The following is a 21,643-nucleotide window of genomic DNA, read 5'->3' on the forward strand; positions in this document are numbered from 1 at the left end:
AGTTAACTGGCTATGTCAAAAGAAAATATTTTGATCTGTTAAAATATCAGGGTTTTTGAAGTAACTTACAATTTTTAAAAATATCTAAGGATACTAGGTATTAACTCCGAAAAAAATATATAATTATTCAGAAAACAGACCCCTGAGGGGCAACTGAACAGCTGTTGAAAGATTTGGCACATCACTATGCCAGCCTGAGTTTAATGACCTACATGTGAAGGGCTACATATCCAATTACTAATCCTCCCTCAGCTACTCTTTGGCCAGATATGGACGCAGCTGAAAAAAGATGCCCTACTAACAGATCAGAAATGGATCCAGACTTCCTTGCCAAGCTCAATTAAAAGATCTTTTGGATTTGAGATAATGAAGAAACAGGGAGTGACCTACAACCAGGTTAGAGCAGACATAGTTTTTCAAGTAAAATTTGATGGTTTAAAGCAAAAGTGACTTCAGTTTTGTAACTAGAGAATTTTCCATTCTTTTAGAAACCTCGAATTCTGAATTTAATTTTCTATTCACAGAAAACTTTAAGCATGTTAAAAAGTTTTCAAATATCAGGAATAACTTATTTCAGAGTTCTTTCCATTCTGAGATGGTCGTCTTCTATTCATGGACTCAAACCTCATTCTTCAAATTCTGCAATAATTCACCTATTAGAGGTAGAACCAAATTAAAAATTAAATAGAAAATGACAATCTACCGGATTATGTTTCAGTTTTCCCTCAGTTGACTTGATCTATATATAGCAAAAAGATTACATAAGGTCAAGTATTATAAACAATGAAATGTCACCTGATGTTTTGCAAAATAGCATATGAAAAATAGGTCGAGGAATGAATGGAGTAAGACTTATGCTTGTAAGCAAGAAAAAGCTTAAACATTCCAGATTTAAATGCATTTTATTGGGAACTTGACTCACTCTCATAAATTTGATCTTACATTTGAATTGTGTAAAAATCACGTGATACCGACAACCTTCTGTATTTATTATAAATACTTTAGGCAAAAGATGCTTTCCTCTCAAATACTGAATAATTACGAGCCCTTCATCAGTGTTTCGCGTCTTGAATCTGTAAGAGTAGGAATGTCTTAACATCCCCCTCAAGGGATATATATGAATGAGTATACGCCCGTAGGTATACACTTTACGCGGAAAAGCAGACAGAAACCCTAACTCCAGAACCCGCCCCACGTAAACTCCCGCCCCTTTCTCCCACTGCGGGACTGGAATTGGCGCAGTTAGCTGACGTAAGACGTAACCTCCGTATTCTCCTACGTGTAGCTACCGTCTCTGCCTCTGGGAGTTGAAGTTTCCGAGAGCGGACCTTCTGGCGTGGAAAAGCCAATTTCAAAAAGCTTTCTGTGCGGGGTCTCAGATACCCCGACAGCTTTTCGACTTGGTAAGTCTTTTGGCCTGGAGGCTAGCGCTTGCCTACCCTTTGGCATAATTCGGGCGCAGAAGGAGCTCTTACCCAGCGCCGCCATCCACTAGCGGTAAGGGCTTCCGGGACGGGGTCGGGGTGGGGTTGTGGAAGCGGCTGCCCAGACTCAGCTCCGAAAGGAAGTGACGTCAGAGGCGCGCCCTTGCCTCTCGCCAAGCAGTTTTCTGATTCGTCGCCTGTAGCTTAATCCCGCCTTTGGAATGCGTGCGCCATCGGGTAGCTTGGAGGGAGGAGTGGGGCGCATCTCTGCTGTGGGACGCTTGTTGTCAGCGTTTGGTTTGGGGTCGGAATCCAATTCCTAGTTTGTGAAGAGTGTGCGTTTCCAAAGAGCGAAGGGAGAGGGAAATCTGGAGTGTGAAGTACCGGAAAACGAGTTGTGGTCCTGCCACTTGGTGGCTAGAGACCGTGGGCAAGTCGCTTTACCTGTTTAAACCTGATTTACCTCATTTCTCCGAGGGCTGACGTCGTTGAGAGCTCGGAAATGTAGAGAGGCCTGGGGAAGGTTGCTGCAGGTGCTCTTAGGCCTCACGGTGGTGAGCTGAGGACGATTAAAAAAAAAAAACAACGACGTGTTAACTTGGTTTCACTGAAATGTTTTATGGTAAAATTCAGGAATTTTTTTTTTTAGAGATTTAAGAAGATAGCAGCAGATGACTTTCTCACCTTTTATTAGTTTTAAATCCCCTCCACCCCACCCCCAATCCCAGCCTAACCCTCCGCCCATGGGGCCTCAGAGCTGCACCAAATCGCTCTTGCGGAGTTGGCCTGCGCGTTATATTACTAAGAGGGTTATTACTTCTTTGTCACTGTCAGGTCATCTAATTCCATTCTGCTGTTATGCCAACAACCATTTGTATCTTTTTGGAACAGTGGTTGTGTCATAGATTATGAACATTTTAGCCCAGTCAATAAGACCCATGAAAGCTTTTGTTTTGTTTTGTGTTTTGTGTTTTTTTTTTTAACTTTTATTTTGGCCATTCACTCTTAATGTATGTCCTCCTTGCTGGAACCTGTGCTAAGAAGTGGATATCGAAGGCCAGTTGAGATACTGTTTTTTTATATATTTGTCCCACACCAAATTTCCTTAGTCATCTTTATCCGGTTGTTTTATAAAACTACCAGATAATATATCTGTAATTAAATGAACCACTTTTTTAAGTTACATGCTCAAGTAAATAAATTTCATGCAGATATTTCTGTAATTGCTGCAAAATTTGTTGAACCTGGAGAATGAATGAAAATGTACGATCACTGCATGTGTGGGAGGAGTACAAAACTGTGTGGTGGAGCTTGTATTCATTTTGCTTAAAAGGTAATCCGAACAAGCTAATACGTGGTGAAATGCTTATTGGATGGTATAAGCAGTTAGGGTTGGTATATATCTTTGTATATAAGGTGTGCTGCAAACAATAACTTACAGGATCTCAAGCTACTGTCATTTTTGTTGTATTCCATGCAATGTAACTTATTCAAAATTTTAAAAAAATTCTCTTACTACATGAATTTTCTTAATTGGGAATAACTTAAAATAACAATGATTAAAATAACAATGATTGTATAAATAACAATGATTGTAAAATAACAATGATTGTTAAAATAACAATGATTGTAACTTTGACTAGTTCATGACCATTCCTTGTATTTGATAGGCTGTTTAAAAACATGCAGGGAGTTCCCATTGTGGCTCAGCTGATTAAGGACCCAGTGTTGTTTCTGTGAGGAAGTGGGTTTGATCCCTGACCTGGCTCAGTGGGTAAAGAATCCAGCATAACCGCAAGCTGGTGCATAAATTGCAGATGCAGCTCTAAATCGACCCCTGGCCCGGGAACTTCCGTGTGCCACAGGTGTGACTATAAAAAGAAAAAAAAAAAAGGTAAATGTTATAGATCTAGATATAATGCTTATGGTTATGGCATGTTTAGAGTTGTTTTTGTGTGTGGTGTGAGCTAAGTATTGAGCTTTGCTTTTTCTGCACGTGAGTTCGAGAACAATTTGATATGATGTAGGCCTCAGCTGCAGCTCTGATTCAGTCCCTAGCATCAGGAACTTCTATTTGCTGCAGGTGCGGTGCTTAAAAACAAAAAACCCCACAACCTCCCCCCCCCCCAAAAAAAAAATATTAGTGTGCAGTGATAAATTAAACTTAGTCTTCCTAGATAGGAAAGGCGAAAGCTCCCCCTGGTGTGCATGAGTTGTAAAATATTGCTATATCTTGTTTTTAAAATTTTTCACTTTATAGAGCAAATCAACACTTGGCAGTTTTTGAACATAATAAGAACTAGTGAAAAACGATGCCACTGATGATAGAAATCTTCTTTCTTAGAATATTAATCATTGTTTCATGAAGAGAATAATTTTTTTCTTCAATTTCAATTGTGCCTTTGAGTTTGCACATTTAGCTTAATGGGCAGGTTTAGCTTATGTTTATATTGTTTTGGATAAATTCATTGCTGATTTTAATTAACTTACTGTCTGTGGCAGGGAAATAAACTAAAAATAATCCTGGGGAATCACATATATTTAATTTTTTTCTAATCCTTTCAGGCTTACTGTGTTTCTCTTGTCTCCTGTTTCTTACATTGAATGCTTATTTTCCAGATTTTAAAAAAATTAATGAATGCACTTAAGGTTATACATTTTCCTCCAGTTACCTTTTTTTGCCTGTATTTCTCTCATGCTATTTGGGTCTTGAAAATGCTCTGATGTATTTTTTTCATTCTATTTTTTTGTCTGAATTCTGAGATTGTGAGGATGTCTTCTGATTCATCAGTTAACCTCTTGGACTCCAGGTAATCTGGAGTTTGTCTCATCTGTTGGAATTTTTATATCTTTGTTTTCCGGTTTCCAAATTGGTTCTTTTTTATGGATTCTTGTTTTTATGCCTGCTTTTGTGTCCCAATTTCCTGTTTTTTTGGTTATTATGCCTCATGACCTCTGAAAGGTTTCAACAAAACTTATTTTTAAAGTCATTTTCACATTGCTCTATTATTTCCAATTTGCATAGAATGACTTTATCTCCTGATTGTTTAGTAGTTTTTTTAAAAAACTATTTCTGTCTTTTCATAATTTTGCTTTGCAGACTCATCTTGAATGGAATTGGAACTTTCCAAACGACCTCTGTGTAGTACTGATTTTGTTTTTGCTTCCACCCATGACCCTTTGCAGTGCTTCAGTCCACAGCAGAACTTACATATATAGTTCAGAATGCTTTTTTTTTTTTTTTTTTTTTTTTTTTTTTTTTTTTTTAAGGGTACCAGGGCATATGGAAATTCCCCAAGCTATGGGTCAAATTGGAGCTGTAGCTGCCGGCCTACACCATAGCCACAGCAACGCCCAATCTCAGCTGCATGTGCTACTTACGCTGCAGCTCATGGCAACTCTGAATCCTTAAGAATCCTTAACCCACTGAGTGGGGCCAGGGATCAGACCCTCGTCCTCATGGATACTAGTGGGGTTCGTTAGTGCTGAACCACAACAGGAACTCCTAGATAGTTCAGTATTCTAATCATATATTATAAATTCATATGTCACCTCATGGCTGGGCCCAGGACATAGCCAAAAGGCTGTGTCACCTTCCTTCAGGTTTTCCCCAAGTAGTCAGCTTTCTATAAGTCATACGAAACAGCAATATAACAGCTATAGTTTTACCTGTTTTCAGGCTTTTTTCATGGAAGGAGGAACCCTACCCCAACACTAGTTTAAGGATTCATCTTGAACTCCCATCTGTCTCTCATCATCTGTATTATTTTTCTCCTCACTTTAGAGCTAGGAAAACTCCCAGCTGTTCTTATTTTTTATTTTGAGAGAGGCTATACCTTTTTTTGTTTTTCCTTTTTAAATTTTTCCTGCTGTTGTCATGCATTTCAACATGATTGGGAGGCAGGGTGCCTCAAAACATGAAATTTTGAGTAATGATCTCCAGGAAGTCTCCCATTTTTTTTTTAATGCAGTAGCATAGGAATAGAACTAGAGCTGTTTTTTTTTTTGTTGTTGTTTGCTTGTTTTTCCTTATCTTTCAGTAACAGATCCCAGAGCCTTTCAATATCAGGGTTGAAGCAACATAGCTCTTTAACATTCTTTGGAAACCCTCATTTTTCTTTTTTTTTTTTAAATGATTTTTATTTTTTTTCTGTTACAGCTGGTTTACAGTGTTCTGTCAATTACCTACTGTATAGCAAGGTGACCCAGTCACATACATATATACATTCTTTTTCCTCACATTATCATGCTCCATCATAAGTGACTAGATATAGTTTCCAGTACTATATAGCAGGATCTCATTGCTTATCCATTCCAAAGGCAATATGGAAACCCTCATTTTCTAAATGAAATGTTGTATTTCTGGGAGATAGTAGAGTTGATGTGGATTTGAATCTTTATCACTTCATTTGTCTTCATTCAACAAGTATGTTGAGGACCTGCTTTGTGCAACATTGGTTCTCAGTGCCTTGCTTCTTAGGAATTATTTAGCAGCTTTGTAACTTGGGCACGTTATTTAACCTTTGTAGCTTCTCCCTTTACAAAATAGTCATATACTGTCTACCTTTCAGGGCTTTTTGAAAGAGTAAGTTAGTAAATTTTTTATTAAGCACAGTAAGTTAATAAATGTTTGCTATTACTATTTTCATTACTTTTAAAAGTCCTTTGTAGTTCATAGTCACTCATTTATTCCACCAGTATATAATAAGCATTGGCTAAGTGCTAAGCACTGTGTTAGTATTGGCAATATAATGTTGGGCTAAAGCAGACATTATACCTACCTGATGGAGTTTCCAGTGTAGAGTCAAATTTGAGTTGTCGTTTTTAGGTGATGTTCTCCCTAATTAAGGATATGGTTTGGTTGGTGGCATGAGGAAAACTTGTAAACTCTTACTTGGATTACTAGACAATTCTTTGTCCACTTAGTAATTCTGGAACCTAGTAAAATGCCAGGACTTTTGTTCTAGCCTCCAAAGCACACATTTTAAAATTTCTTGTTCTTTCAGTTAAAATTTGTCAAACTTTCTAAGTTTGCTTAGTTATCTTCATATATCCTGTTATTTCATTGCACTTTTAGAGAAAGCAAAATAATAAAACTACTGTTTGAATTATGTTCTGCAAAGGTTTTTTTTCCTTCTGTTATCTGAATTGTGGGGATTGTTTTCTCTTTTATGCTTTTCTGCATAGATTTGGTAGCTACTCTGTAAGAGGGAAGAATCATACATTTTTCCTTAGGGCAAATAGAACATTTGCAAGCTTCATATTTAGTCTTTCTTGGTAAAAATAAATAAATTTTTGGTTGTTTTGTTTTGTTTTTTAGGGCCACACCCACGGCATGTGGAAGTTCCCAGGCCAGGAGTGAATAGGAGCTACAGCTGCCAGCCTGTGCCACAGCAACACAGGATCTGAGCTGTGTCTATGACATACACCACAGCCCACAGCAGCACCGGATCCCCAACGCACTGAGCAAGGCCAGGAATTGAACCCACAGCCTCATGGATTCTTGTCAGATTCATTTCCACTGTGCCACAAAGGGAACTCCCAAATAACATAATTTTTTTTAAGCATTGATGTTAATAATAAGTTAGGAGAAAAAAGTCTCAGTATTGCTAGCCCTTTCCCTAATCTGAAGGCAAGTTCAGTTCTAGACAATAGATATAAAGATGTGGCTGATTAAATTGAAATAAAGATGTCTGAGATGGCCTTGAGCATTCAACAGCTAATTACAGTCAACCTACATATTGTGTTTTTTAGCCATGACTTGAGTAGAAAATTTACAATTACATAGTTAAAATGAAATATGTTTCGGGGGGGGGGGCAAACCAAATTTGTTTTCTTCATTGTCCAAAATAGAGAAAGGTATAGCATATCTTTTGTCCAAAAAACAATTTTGAGTGTACATCCAGGTAGTGAAAGTAACATTTTTCTTATACTACAGCATTAAAGACAACTATGAAAAGTGTTTTCCATCTCTGTTTTAAAATATTTTCTTTTATGAAACTATGTTTTCATTTTATAAGATTTAGAAAAGGTAGAAAACCACAAGTCAAAATGAAAACGTGTTTATTTAACATAACCATTTCCCTTTATCACTAAATAATTTTGGGAAGCATGACTTTTTTCCTGGCTGTTTAGTATGCCCAGACAATGTTATGGATGAACTGTAATTTATATTTAGTCACTTTCTGCTGACATTTACATAGTTTCTAATTTTTTATATTTAAAAACAATAATACATATATTCTTTTGCACTAATTTTGCATATGTTTCTAATTAATTTACAGGAATTGATTGTAAGGAAGTCAGCGTGTGAAAGAGTATCAGCATTTTAAAGCTCTTGAAACACAGAGGTCTGAGTAGCCTTCTGGAAAAATCGTGCCATGGCTGCCAAAAGTGTATGAAAATATCCCATTTCATCAAATGATCTTTGCAAATAAATGACATTTAATTGCCCAAATTTGCATTTTTATTCATTACTGATATGGTTTTGTTTTAATTACATCCTTAGGGTTTTATGTATTTGTGAATCATTTGTTCTTGTCACATTTGCTTTTCAATTTTTCAGGAGCATCAAATAGTGTCATCTGAAATGTTGCCAGCATTTAGTGAGACTGCTAATGTTGAAAGAAAGCAAGATTTAAGTGAGGACCAAACGGAGCACCAGAAGGCAGGATTAGGTGAAGGGATCGAACCAATATCCAAACGGCAAATGAAGAAACTAATGAAACAGAAACAATGGGAAGAACAAAGAGAACTCCGCAAGTATGTTTTGAAATGCATGTTTTCTGCCCTTTTCCAGGGAATGTTGGGCTTTGCATAACCCTTTGACACATTGAAAGTAATTGTGTTACTTCAAACTGGGGCTGTGCATATTGTTAGCTACCATTGCCAGTTGGCTGCTAAAACTGTGCGTGTTTTGAAATTTTTTTTTTTTAAGCAGTGTTGATGAATTTATACTATATGCTTTTCTCACCCAGAACCTATTGTGAGTAGCAGCACAACTTCTTAAACAGCTGATTTAGGTAAGGGATATAGTTAGCATACATGTCCTAGATATGGAACAAAAATAACCACCTCCAAAAGATCAAGTTTGGGCCTAACATTGATTTTTCTAGAAGAGCTGTTGCAGGTTTTAGTGAGAGCAGTTAGGCTGAAGCTATTATCATATAAAGAAAAAATTTATTAAGAGAAAATAATTATAGTTGATGTAGATTAGAGAAGAAGTATATGAAATTTTTTTCACATTTTTTTAAGTGGGAGTAGCTTTTTTTTTTTTTTTTTAACCATTCCTTAAGAATTGAAGTATAGTTAATTTACAGTGTTGTGTTAACTTCAGGTATACAGCAAAATTATTCAGTTATGTGTATATACATACCCTGTATTCTTTTTCAGATTTTTTCACACTATAGGTTATTAAAAGATGTTGAACGTAGTTCTCCGTGCTCTACAGTGGGTGCTTGTTGTTTATCTGTTTTGTACATTGTAGGCTGTATATGTTAATCCCGAATTGCTGATTTATCTCGCCTCTTCCCTACTGTTGTTCCCCCTCTGTAAATTTGTTCTCTATATCTGTGAATCTATTTCTGGTTTTTGGGGGTTTTTTTTTTGGTCTTTTTTTTTAGGGCCACACCCATGGCATATGGAGGTTCCCAGGCTAAGGGTCCAGTTGGAGCTATAGCTGCCGGCCTATGCCAGAGCCATAGCAACGCCAGATCTGAGCCACGTCTGCAACCTACACCACAGCTCACGGCAACCCTGTATCCTTACCCACTTAGTGAGGCCAGGGAGAGAACCCAAAACCTCATGGTTCCTAGTCAGATTTGTTTCCGTTGTACCATGACAGGAACTCCTATTTCTGTTTTGTAATTATGTTCATTTGTATCTTTTTTTTTTAGATTCCACATATAAGTGTTACGATATTTGTCTTTCTCTTTCTGACTTACTTCGTTTAGTAACATAATCTCGGAGTTCCCGTCGTGGCACAGTGGTTAACGAATCCGATTAGGAACTCTGAGGTTGCAGGTTTGATCCCTGCCCTTGCTCAGTGGGTTAAGGATCCTGCGTTGCTGTGGCTTTGGCGTAGGCCGGTGGCTACAGCTCCAATTAGACCCCTAGCCTGGGACCCTCCATATGCTGCGGGAGGGGCCCAAGAAATGGCAAAAAGACGAAAATAAATAAATAAATAAGATAATCTCTAGGTCCATCCATGTTTCTGCAGATGACATTATTTTCTTCATTATGGCTGAGTAATATTTGTGTGTGTGTGTGTGTGTGTGTGTGTGTATACCACATTGTAGTATAGTCTGAAGTCAGGGAGCCTGATTCTTTCAGTTCCATTCATCTGATCTTAAGATTGTTTTAGCTATTTGGGGTCTTTTGTGTTTCCATACAAATTTTTAAGTTTTTTTGTTCTAGTTCTGTGAAAAATGCCATTGGTCATTTGATAAGGATTGCACTGAATCTGTAGATTTGTTTGTGTAGTATGGTCACATTAATAATATTGATTCTTCCAGTCCAAGAACACAGTATATCTTTACATCTGTTTGTGTGGTCTTCAGTTTCTTAAATCAGCATCTTACAGTTTTTAGAGTACAGGTCTTTTGCCTCCTTAGGTAGGTTTTTTCCTGGCTATTTTATTCTTTTTGATGCAGTGGTAATGGGATTGTTTCCTTAATTTCACTTTCTGATCTTCTTGTTACTATGTAGAAATGCAACAGATTTCTGTATATTAATTTTGTATCCAGCAACTTTACTGAATTCATTGATGAGCTCTAGTAGATTTCTGATGGTGCCTTTAGGATTGCATAGTATCATGTCATCTATAGTAAAGTTTTCTTTCTTTTCCAATTTTGAATTCCTTTTATTTGTTTTTCTTACTGCTGTAGTTAGGACTTAAAGACCTATGTTGAATAACAATTTTACTCTTTTTTTTATATGGTTATGAATGTTCAAAAATCATTTAGGGGATGAATGATCAAAATAAAATTTATCAGAACTCTCAAACTCAGTTGTTTTTAAGTTTTGTAAGTATGTATATTACCAATAATAAGTGAAATTATCAATATAGTTAGAATTTTTGTAGAAAGCATTACATTGTTTTTGCAAACTCAGTTCTTATGTAAAGCTTTTAGACAGGCTATAAAAATTGCTGATATTTGACAATTTTTGAACCACTGGAAGTGGCAGTTTTGTTACGGCTTAGCCTGCTGATTTAAAAAAGTAGTTTCTTTTTCTATTTAGAAAAATTGTGTAAATATCTGAATATACAAATAAAGTTATTTTCAATTATTTTAGACAAAAGCGGAAGGAAAAACGCAAGAGGAAGCAATTAGAGCGACAGTGTCAGCTGGAATCAAACTCAGATGGAAGTGACAGAAAACGTATTCGAAGAGATGTTGTTCACAGCACACTCCGCCTTATCATTGACTGCAGTTTTGACAGCTTGATGGTGTTAAAGGTATCATAAATCACTGTCAGAAAAATCCTGTAGCTGAACTAGGGTGAATAATTTTTGCTTTAGTATATAAATGACTTGGATATAAATCTGTGATACTGAAATGCATCTTTTCAATTTTTTTTCTTTTTAATTGTTGTAAAATACATATAAAATAAAAGTTATCATCTTAACCATTTTTAAGTGTACAGTTCAGTAGTGCTAAGAACACTCACGTTGTTGTTCAGCCAGTCTCCCAGAACTCTTTTCATCTTGCAAAACTGAAACTTCATATCCTTTGAACAACTTTGATTCTGCCTTCCCTAGCCCTTGGCACCACTGTTCTACTTTCTAACTATGAATTTGAATATTTTGGCTACCTTGTATAAGTGGAATCCTACAGTATTTGCCCTTTTGTGACTGGTTTATTTTACTGAACATAATGTCCTCAAGGTTCATCTGCATTGTAGCATGTATCAGAATTCTCTTATGTTTTAAGGCTGAATAATAATCTAGTGTATATATAGACCATATTTTGTTTATTCATTCATCTATTGTTGGACATTTGTTCGTTTCCACCTCTTGGCTATTTTTTTTTAAATTTGTTTTATTGATGTATAGTTGATTTACAGTATTGTTAGTTTTTGCTGTACCACAAAGTGATTCAGGTATCCATATACATTTTTGTATATTCTTTTTCCATAATGGTTTATTATAGGATATTAAATATAGTAGGATCTTGTTGCTTATCCATTCTGTATATAATAGTTTGCATAGGTCTTATATTGCTTTTTTTTCATTTGTCTGTTTGCTGTTCTGATTGGGTGATTTCCATTATTCTATCTTCCAGTTACTTATTTGTTCTTCTGCATTATTCAGTTTGCTGTTCATTATTTAACTCAGCTTTCTTCTTGGTCAATGGGTTTTCTAATTTTTGTTGACTTCTTTTTATAGTTTCCAGTTCCTTTTTACAATAATCTGCATTTCTTTTGATAGCCTTTCTTAATTCCGTCAGTATTTTCATTATCTCCTTTTTGAACCTGGTGTCTGTTAGACTGAAGAAATTTGGCTATTTTTTTTTAAATTACTCTGTTTCATTGTTCTTTCAGGGGAATTTTCTTAGTTTTTTTTTTTTTTTTTTTTAATGGCCATTCCCACAGCATATGTAGGTTCCCAGTCTAGGGGTCCAATCAGAGCTGTAGCCATTGGCCTACACCACATCCACAGCAATGCAGGATCCGAGCTGTGTCTGCCACCTACACCACAGCTCATAGCAATGTCAATGTCAGATCCTTAACCCAGTGAGTGAGGCCAGGGATTGAACCTTCGTCCTCATGGATGCTAGTCAGATTCATTTCTGCTGACGGGAATTCCCTTAGTTTTTTAATTAGGACTGGTTCCTCTTTATGAGCTTAGGGGAAGCAATTATCTACTTTGATCTTGGAGGACTGTTTTTATGTGGGAGTAACCAGTGTGAATTGGTTTACAAGGGTTTAGTATTTTTGGTGTGAGTACTGCTTTTAGTATGCCTACCACATCTTTCCTCTGTGTGCTGGCCATTATCCTCTTGATAGGAATTGTGACTGGTGGCGTTGTGACTACAGCTTGCCCTGGATATTGAGCAGGGCCTCCTCTTTGCTCTGTGGTTGTCATATCCCTGTCGGGGGCAGGGTCTACTCCCCAGTTGTTATACAAACTCCTAGATCCATTTAGAAGCTGTGGAGTGAGGTATATGGTGTTGGAGTGCTCCCAATGGGAGAGGAGCCACTGAGTATTCCTCCCCCAGGAAGTGTGCTCTGTGGTGTCACCTGTTGCACATTGGCAGGCTGGCAAAGTGCACTGTTGCTGGCACTGCCCTTGGCTTCACCTCAACCATGGGAATACAGACAGTTGGCCCTGGTGTTCTTCAGGTGCTGTGTTCACAAAGCCACCAGCACAGATCTACTGAAGTCAGGCACCAGAACCACAATAACTGCACACCTAACCCACTGTGGAAGTTATGGAAGCAGCTCAGACCCCAGCCCAGCCTCCACACGTGTGCACCTATAAAGGCTACAGCCGCTAAGCCCAAACGCACCCCAGCCACAGGAGCACCCAAAGTCTACTCTTATGTTCCACAGGCACTGAGTAGCCTAAACCCATGGATTATACAGCTGTGGAAAAAGGGCTTAGATTTCAGTTGTGCTTCTTAAGTCACATGACCCTGGGAAATCAGCTCTGACTTCAGCCCTGCCTCAGCATGTAAGCCACCCGTTGGCACTTGCATGCTCCTCAGAGCTCACATAGGCAGCGCGGCACGTGCTGAGAGCACGTTGAGAAGGGGCCTGCTGTGGCAGGCCCCACCCCTCCCTTTGCCAGCTCCTTAACAGTGCTTTGCTTCTGTGGCAGGCCTGAGCATTTGTGTACACCTGTGGTTGTGGCCTGTAGCACACCCCAGCCCCTTAAGGCTGTCTTCTTGCAGCCAACCCCAGTTCTCTCCCCTGTTCTGTTCTCTGAAGCCCGAGTTTTAACACCTAGCTCTCGTGCACACCAGCAGAAGTACATCTCAGACTGGGGAGTACAGGGCAGCAGCACACACCATCTGTGTAGGTCTCTGTTCTGCCTGCTGCATTCCAGCTGCTGCACTCTCCTCTGAGCCCATTGAAGCTCCCTTTCTGTCCTGGCTTAGCTCCCTACTGGTGTAGGGGCTTCCCACGGTGCATGAACCTTCTTTCACAGCTCCCTCCCAGGGGCACAGGTCCCATCTTGATCCCCCACCCCTTTTTTTTCTTTCACCTATATGATTATGTGGAGATCTTTCCTGAAGTTATGGGTGTCTGAGATCTTCTATTAGTGTTCAGTAAGTATTCTGTGAGAATTGTCCCACATGTAGATGTATTGTTAGTGTATTTGTGGGAACAGCGAGTTCTGTATCTTTCTATTTTACCATATTGATTGGAGCCCTCTAAAATGCTTCTCACATTATGTTTTCCAAAATCTCTGACCCCACATTAAAGTAGCTAATAAGTTGCTTTTATTTATGTATGTATGTATAAACCGGGGGAAAGACGGCCTCATCATTAGATTGAGACTCAGTAACTGCATATTAATCGTAAAGAGCTGAGGGGATTTTTTTGCTATTTATCCTAGTCAAAAGGCAGAAAATAAGAAACATGACTGGTTTAATAGAATTATTTCTTAATAGTTTGAGAAACCTATTTGTTTAAGCAATGCTACTGAAAAGAATGTTTAATTACTTCCGAAATCTTTGGTAAGTCATGAAAATTGTAGTAGTGTGGGTCTAAGAGGTTCTTTTTTCTTTTGTTGTGTCTTAATTCATGAATCAGCATTTTAAATGGATACAAATAATGGGTTACAAAGCATTGACTTACAGTAATTATTTTGTCAGTATGTAAGGAAAGTCAGAAAGGACTTGTATTTCAAAAGAAAAGTGTATCTATCTAGTTGTCCCTTTTGCTTATTCTGTTCCACTAGGATTGTGGAATGGCTACAGAAAATTCTGAAAATACTGCTTTAAAAATTGTACTCTTTTATAGGACATTAAAAAACTTCATAAGCAGATTCAACGGTGTTATGCAGAAAATCGACGAGCACTGCATCCTGTGCAGGTATGTTTGAGGAATTTAAACTTCAAGTCCTTTTATATCTTCCTCCAGAAAAGGCATAGGTCATTCCATTTGCCTTAGTATAAGAATGAGTCTTACAGATAATCTTTCCTAGAGAACAAAATGCTTATTTGAAAAGTGTTCTTTTTCCTACAAAAATAAATTATTTTAAACATTTCTTCACATGTTGTTCTCAGATACTCTGTGCCCAGTCATCATCAGTCTTATATACATTGACCTCTTCATTGCTGGGAAGTTGGACGTCTTTATTAAAGGACATTGCATATTTTTATACCAGTTTCTCAGCTCTCAGTTTCTTCCTTTCTGGGAAGTGTGGGCATTGCCCCTTCCTGATGGGTACTAATGCTTGTTGGGTAGACTTTTTTCCTCCTTAAAGGATTTTAAGTCACTGATAATTTTGGAAGTTAATTTATTAGGTAGAATGAGGGAGTGGTTTATGAGACTGGTTGAGCTGCTCTTAAGAGTAGGTTTTTCTTGGGTTCCTGTCATGGTTTAGCAGCAACAAACCTGACCAGCATCCACAAGTGCAAGGGTTCTATCCCTGGCCTTATTGAGTGGGTTAAGGCATTGGCTTGAGCTGTGGTGTCAGTCACAGATGTGGCTCAGATCCCACATTCTTGTGGCTGTGATGTAGCCTGGCAGCCACAGCTCCGATTCGACCCTTAGTCTGGGAACGGCCCTATGCCTCAGGTACAGCCCTAGAAAGACCGGGGAAAAAAAAAAGAAGGTTTTGCTTACAGAATTTGTTTGCATTCTAGTTGACCTAAAAACTAACTGCAGCTCACTGATGTTAAGAACCAGAAAAATCTTAACATATTTTTGTTTAGTTTTTTTTTAATCAAGTGGTAGTAATTTTATTTATGTATTTCTTTATTTATTTTTGCTTTTTAGGGCTGCACCCATGGCATGTGGAAGTTCCCTGGCTAGGGGTGGAATCGGAGCTACGGCTGCTGGTCTGCGCCACAGCCTCCGCAACACTGGATCTGAGCCATGTCTGCGACCTACACCACAGCTCATGGCAACACCGCATAGCTGACTCATTGAACAAGGCCAGAGATTGAACCCATATGCTTGTGACTACTAGGCAGATTCATTTCTGCTGTGCCATGATGGAAGCTCCAGTAATTTTATATTTTTACATTTTGTATTCTCCTCATCCTTTATTAGACTTGAAATAGATTTCAGTGTTAAAGAAGAAATTATGAAAACTTGGGACTGATAAAAAAAATAGAGTGGTTATAAAAGAAAGGGAAGAGAAACTTTTCATGAAAGAAAATTTATAGAAAAGTGAGAGGCAGATTATAAAAACTTTGGAAAATGAGAAGAAAATGTAGATGGAATACAGAAGTTAGTGGGTTAGGAGATGCACAGAAATTCACATGCCATTTTACCACAAATTTATTCTTGGATGCTTAAAGCATGTCATATATTTATTTTTTTCTAGAATGAAAATATTTTGTGTTTCATTGATGATTAGATGAGTATATGAAGGAAATAAAATATTTTCTCTGATAGTCATTTGCTCTCCCTTTCTATGCCTGCCACTCTCTATCAGTTTTACTTGACAAGCCATGGAGGCCAGTTGAAAAAGAACATGGATGAAAATGACAAAGGATGGGTCAACTGGAAGGTAACTAAAATAAGTTAACTCTCACATAACTCCAGGTATTTTTATGTTTAAAGGTCTACATTTTTTAACCTAAATTCTATGTAGTACTAATAAATATAAATATAAGACCCAGCAGCTCCAAACCTTGTGTATCACCGCACCTAAGTCTAAGGTTACCAATTGGAGAAGCTGAGAGACTGAGATACAGTTTGTACTTGCTTTCATTAAATCTCACTTGCTATTTTACTGCCAACTTTAAAATGCATTTTTTAAAAAGGAAAAACTTCAAAGGCCTATATAAAATCTCTACTTAGCAAACTGCCTGTAAATTATTTATAAGAGTGAAGTCATTCAAATAAAACTTGGAAATGTACTTGCATTCTTTTTCTTCCTAAATCTCTGCTGTATCCCTATCCACATGTGGCTGTTAAACTCTTGAAATGTGACTGGTCTGAGTTGAGATACACTATAAATGTGAAATAGACACTGGATTTCAAAGACTTAGTACAAAAAAAGAGAATGTAAAGTATCTCCTTAAAATTAAAAAAAAAAAACTTGTTTATTGTAAGTTGAAATCATAAGATTTCAGGTATAGAGTATTGAGTACGTGTTAAAAATGAATTTCATCTATTTCTTTCCACTTTTTTTTTAATGGCTGTACCCGCAGCAAATGGAAGTTCCCAGGGATTGAATCGGGGCCTCAGCTGCAATCCATGCTACAGATCTTTTAACCCCTTGCACGAGGCCAAGACTTGAACCTGCACCTCCTCAGCAACCCAAGTCAATGCAGTCATTTTCTTAACATACTGCACCTCAGCAAGAATTCCTCTTTTCCCTTTTTTAGGTAGCTACTAAAAGATTTCAAATTACATATGTGGCTCATGTTTTTTGGGTTTTTTTGTGTGTGTGTGTGTTTGTTATTCTTTTGGACTATTCGCAGTCATTTACAAAGATGACTAATAGACTGGCTTTAGTACTAATCCCTGAGGAAACCTTCACTATTCTACTCAGAGTAGTGGGTTTTTCCTATACTTTTTTTTCTTTTTCCAAGGCAGTTCTCACTGTGATGAACTTTCCCTGTCTTACTAATGATAATGACTGCATTTATTTTATTAACAGCCTATAGTGTAAAATATTTTCAAAGGCTTTTTTAAGAAGTACAATGTATTTACCAAGTTTTATGTTCATGCCTATTTTCCTGAGAAATAATGTAATAAGTTAGAATTGGCATATTTTCACTTATTTTGCGGCTTGTTAAATTTTATTATTTTGTACCATCAGCTTTCCAGAGAGGTATGAGTTCACTAGTCTCTAAATATATGCATTCCTCTTGGGGCTCTTATTAAGCATAGGGATAAAATGTATTATGTACCATTTTCCAGAAAAATGGCATTTATTAATAGGTTATATATTTTAGGTGAGAGGTCTCCTGCTTCACTTTTGATTTCCACAAAAATTATTGGGAAATGCCATCTGAGCCTGATGATGCATCCTCCTTTATTCTGTCAATGTAGTTTGCAAAATTCTAACTGCCAACTGTTGTTCAGTCTTGCACCTCTGATGTGACAGTTTTGTTGAAGAAGATTTCAAATGTGTATCTTTGTGGAAGCAGTCGCATGGAATTTATTAAATCTGTCAGCCCTTTCCTTTTGATAATTCATATAGATGGAGAAGGAAGTAATTGGAGAAGGCATTCTTTGGCTGGAGAACAGTGTCAGCAGATATATGACAAAAAATGCATTTGTTTTGTTGGAACAGGAAAAGTTAGAAAGGTAGGTTAGTGCTATATATAGGAAAGAGTTATTAAGTTAAGGAACTTGAATTTTGTCCTACAGATAAAGATAAAACATTGAGAGTAGTGTTTTCAGAAGAGTCCACCATCCATGTGTGGAAATAAATTGGAGAGATCTGAGGCTAGAGATAAGGAAATAACATCAGGAGGCTCCTTAAGTAATTGAGATGTAAGGTGATAAGATGTTGAAGTAATAGGTTCTAAATAATACATTGTTAAAATATTCTTTCAAACTTCTTTTCTTGTGTTTTTTTGGATGGGTTTCTCTAGAAAAAAGAAAATAATCATTTTTAGCCAATTTTCAGAAAACTACTCATTAATATCTTTCCCAATGTGTTTTAAAGGATATCCATATCAAACCAGAGCACTATAGTGAATTCATTAAGAAAGAAGACCTGATTTATCTGACATCAGATTCACCTAATGTACTAAAGGAATTAGATGAATCAAAGGCCTATGTGATTGGAGGATTAGTAGATCACAACCATCACAAGGTACAGTTTTGTTTTTGTTTTTTTTTGGCATATAACTAAAATTGATGTATCAGGTTTTTCGATAATAACAATTAATGCTGATAGCTGATGTTTATTGAGTGCCACGATATTTCAGTTGCCTTTCTAGCTGAGGAATCATTTCACACACATCAGTGTGCTTAATCCTCATCGCAGCCCAGTGAGGTCAGTACTATTATTAGACCTGGAGGTACAGAGAAGTTAAGTCTAAAATCAATAGTAATGGGTGGTAAAGCAGATATTTGAAACCAGGTCGATGGCTTTGGTGCCCACATGCTTAAATGATTTGCTGTATCCATAGAAGATGCTGCTGATAATTTCTAGGCTACTGATAAAATTTATAGTAATTTATATCAAAATTTATACCAAAGTCAGTAAATTTGTCAGTTTTCAAATTTGTGATTATCATGAGATGTGCTTTCTGTTCTCTTTAATTTATACTTTTGTCTCTTCCCACCTCTTTACCCTCATTCTAATGACATAACAAAAACACTTTTTAAAAGAAAACATTATTTTGTATTTTGCAAGCTACTTAGTATCAGGCTCAATTCAGCTCTTTTGCTGAGTGAGAAGGTGTTGTCAGTCTAATAATATGAAGTAATTCATTATTCTAATGAGGCACCACTGAACAGTAGAACTTTCCGCATTGTTGGAAATGTTTACATCATCCTATTCAGTATGGTAGCTGTGTGGCCACTGAGCATATGAAATCTGCACAGTTTAATGGAGAAACTGAATTTTAAAAAATGCAGATAAGTTGAAGTAGTCACATGTGGCTCCTATTAGACATTTTAGCTCTATAGCATCATAGGAAATTTTATCAGAATGATCTTTAAACCTTTTTAGTTTTTCTTAGTGGAAAAATGTTATTTTGTTATTTATGTAGAACCATGTTGTATGGTCTAATGTTGTATGTTTCTCTAAACTGAAACAATTTTGCTTTCAAAAGCAGTTAACTCAGTCTGCTATTAATTACTGGTCTCTAAAATACTAGTTGAGAAATTTGCTCTTCTTTCTCTGTACTGTATCTTTTGGCCCTTTCATTTCTGATTAGACCCAGGCTTTAAAGATTTTAAGTTTTAGAAGAGAGAATTCATATCCAGCATTCTTTTACTTGACAGGGAGGAAAAATAATTTATAGGCAATTAAATTTTTTTTTTTTTTTGCTTTGTTTTTTGTCTTTTTAGGGCCATAGCTGCGGCATATGGAGGTTCTCAGGCTAGGGGTGTAATCAGAGCTACAGCTGCTGGCCTACACCACAACCACAGCAACGTGAGATTGGAGCCACGTCTGTGACCTATACCACAGCTCACGGCAACGCCGGATCCTTAACCCACTTATTGGGGCCAGGGATCGAACCCTCAACCTCATGGTTACTAGTTGGGTTTGTTAAGCACTCAGCCACGACGGGAACTCCCAAGTTTTGTTTTTGTTTTTTTTTTCAAATCAAGTTTTTATTTAGTTTGTCTTTGCCATTTGTGTCTCTTAGTGTTAATGTAATTGAATAGTTTTATCTTTTAAAATCGTGGGTAGAATGATGCTTCTCTAGGAATTCAGTTTGAGTACTTTAAACTGAAAGAAAGGCAGTGTGACACGAGAAGCTATTTGCATCAGGAGGCATGAGCCAGGTTTTTCCTTTGGTTCTGCCACCGAGGAACTTTGTGATGGCACAAGGAATATAATGTCTTTGCTTTCCTTATTTGTAAATTGGTTAAAACAAATGCCCTCTGCATTCTGACTATATTTTTTTTTTTTTTTTTGTCTTTTGTTCTTTTAGGGCCGCACCCACAGCATATGGAGGTTCCCAGGCTAGTGAATCTAATCGGAGCTATTGCTGCTGGCCTACACCAGAGCCACAGCAGCACAAGATCTGAGCCTCTTCTTTGACCTATACCACAACTCACGGCAACACTGGATCCTTAATCTACTGAACGAGGCTAGGGATTGAACCTGCAACCTCATGGTGCCTAATTGGATTCGTTTCTGCTGCTCCATGATGGGAACTGCCTCTGACTATACTTATTGTCAAGAGAATGTTTCCAAATTAGCAATTAAACACACCCACTTCTTCAGATAATATTTTCTGAACTAAAGTCTTTTCCTAAAATTATTTATTCTGTTAAACTTTAAGTAACGTAATGTTCTAGTCCAAGTTATAGTGTCTTTGTTTTAGGGACTTACATATAAACAAGCATCAGATTATGGAATTGATCATGCACAGCTTCCCCTTGGAAATTTTGTGAAGATGAACAGTAGAAAAGTTTTGGCAGTTAATCATGGTAAGCTCTAAGGGGGAAACTGAGAACATACCTGAGTGAATGTTGCGAAAAAGAACATTTCATTTATGTTTTGGACAAGTGGAAAATATACATGTTTGGAAATGAACAATTTTGGAAACAAAATTATAAAATGTAATCATTTATAATTTGAATAATACATGCATGCTTTAGAAAATTTTGAAAACGTGGAAAAGTATAAAGATAGGTTATAATTTCAGTACCCAGAGATACTTGGTATTAGTTTTTTGATTTGTTTTCTTCAAATTCTTTTCCTATGGATATATAATATTATTTATTATGTAGTTGGATTTTTTTTTTTGGATTCTTTATTGCATAAAAAATTATAAATCTGGGGTCTTTCCCTCACATTTATAAATATATTTTTTCATATTATTGAATCATCGTTAATGACTATTTAATGGTCCACCATCTAAATATAAGTAATGTAATCATTCTCCCCTGGTTGATATTTTTTTCTTTCTACTGTTGTAAATAACATTGTAATAGACATTCTAGGACTTAAGTATTTGCATGGAATTTTGCTTTTTAAATTTTTTTTTTTGTAGTTAGTGTACAACTATTATTAGGCTTTTTAAATTTCTCTATAGCAGGCTGCTTTAGGGAGTTATAAAAATGAACTTACTGGTTCAAGGAATGAACTTCCCCTAAGACTTCTGATAGTGGAAATTACTTTTCTGTCATGAAGGAATCCAAGTTAAGCCTTCAACAGTATATTAAAGTGAGAGGACTTGGAGATAGCATTAAAAAAGTTCCACGGTGGCCTAACAGTTAAGGATTCAGCTTTGTCACTGCTGTGGCTCAGGTTTGATCCTGGCTAATGAACTTCCACATGCCTCAGACGTAGTCCAAAAAATAAAAATAAAAAATGCAAAACATTCCCCAGAGTGAGCGGCACAATATAGGAAAGATAGAAGAAATATAACCCTTTTTTCCTAGTTTTCTGATGG

At 36.9% G+C, this 21,643-nt stretch overlaps 1 protein-coding gene across 20 annotated transcripts in view; it reads left to right on the forward strand.

The window, feature by feature from the left end:
- TRMT10A (tRNA methyltransferase 10A) overlaps positions 1,248–21,643 on the forward strand; it is a 38,376-nt gene continuing 17,980 nt past the window's right edge. For 2 of the 20 annotated variants that reach the window (XM_013998376.2, XM_013998382.2), the window contains exons 1-10: positions 1,647–2,046; positions 2,636–2,757; positions 3,095–3,318; positions 7,709–7,819; positions 7,990–8,186; positions 10,719–10,881; positions 14,394–14,465; positions 16,039–16,113; positions 18,229–18,378; positions 20,570–20,675. In XM_013998376.2, coding sequence (XP_013853830.1) covers positions 7,805–7,819; positions 7,990–8,186; positions 10,719–10,881; positions 14,394–14,465; positions 16,039–16,113; positions 18,229–18,378; positions 20,570–20,675 — 778 coding nt within the window. In that variant the 5' untranslated portion in view covers positions 1,647–2,046; positions 2,636–2,757; positions 3,095–3,318; positions 7,709–7,804. Of the gene's footprint in view, positions 1,404–1,474; positions 1,498–1,642; positions 2,481–2,635; positions 2,758–3,094; positions 4,235–7,708; positions 7,820–7,989; positions 8,187–10,718; positions 10,882–14,393; positions 14,466–16,038; positions 16,114–18,228; positions 18,379–20,569; positions 20,676–21,643 lie in introns of those variants that run through there. The other 18 variants (XM_021100338.1, XM_005653601.2, XM_021100333.1 and 15 more) reach the window with 18 other exon arrangements.

The sequence above is a fragment of the Sus scrofa genome, chromosome 8 (genome assembly GCF_000003025.6).
Source record: "Sus scrofa isolate TJ Tabasco breed Duroc chromosome 8, Sscrofa11.1, whole genome shotgun sequence".
Classification (NCBI taxonomy): Eukaryota; Metazoa; Chordata; class Mammalia; order Artiodactyla; family Suidae; genus Sus; species Sus scrofa.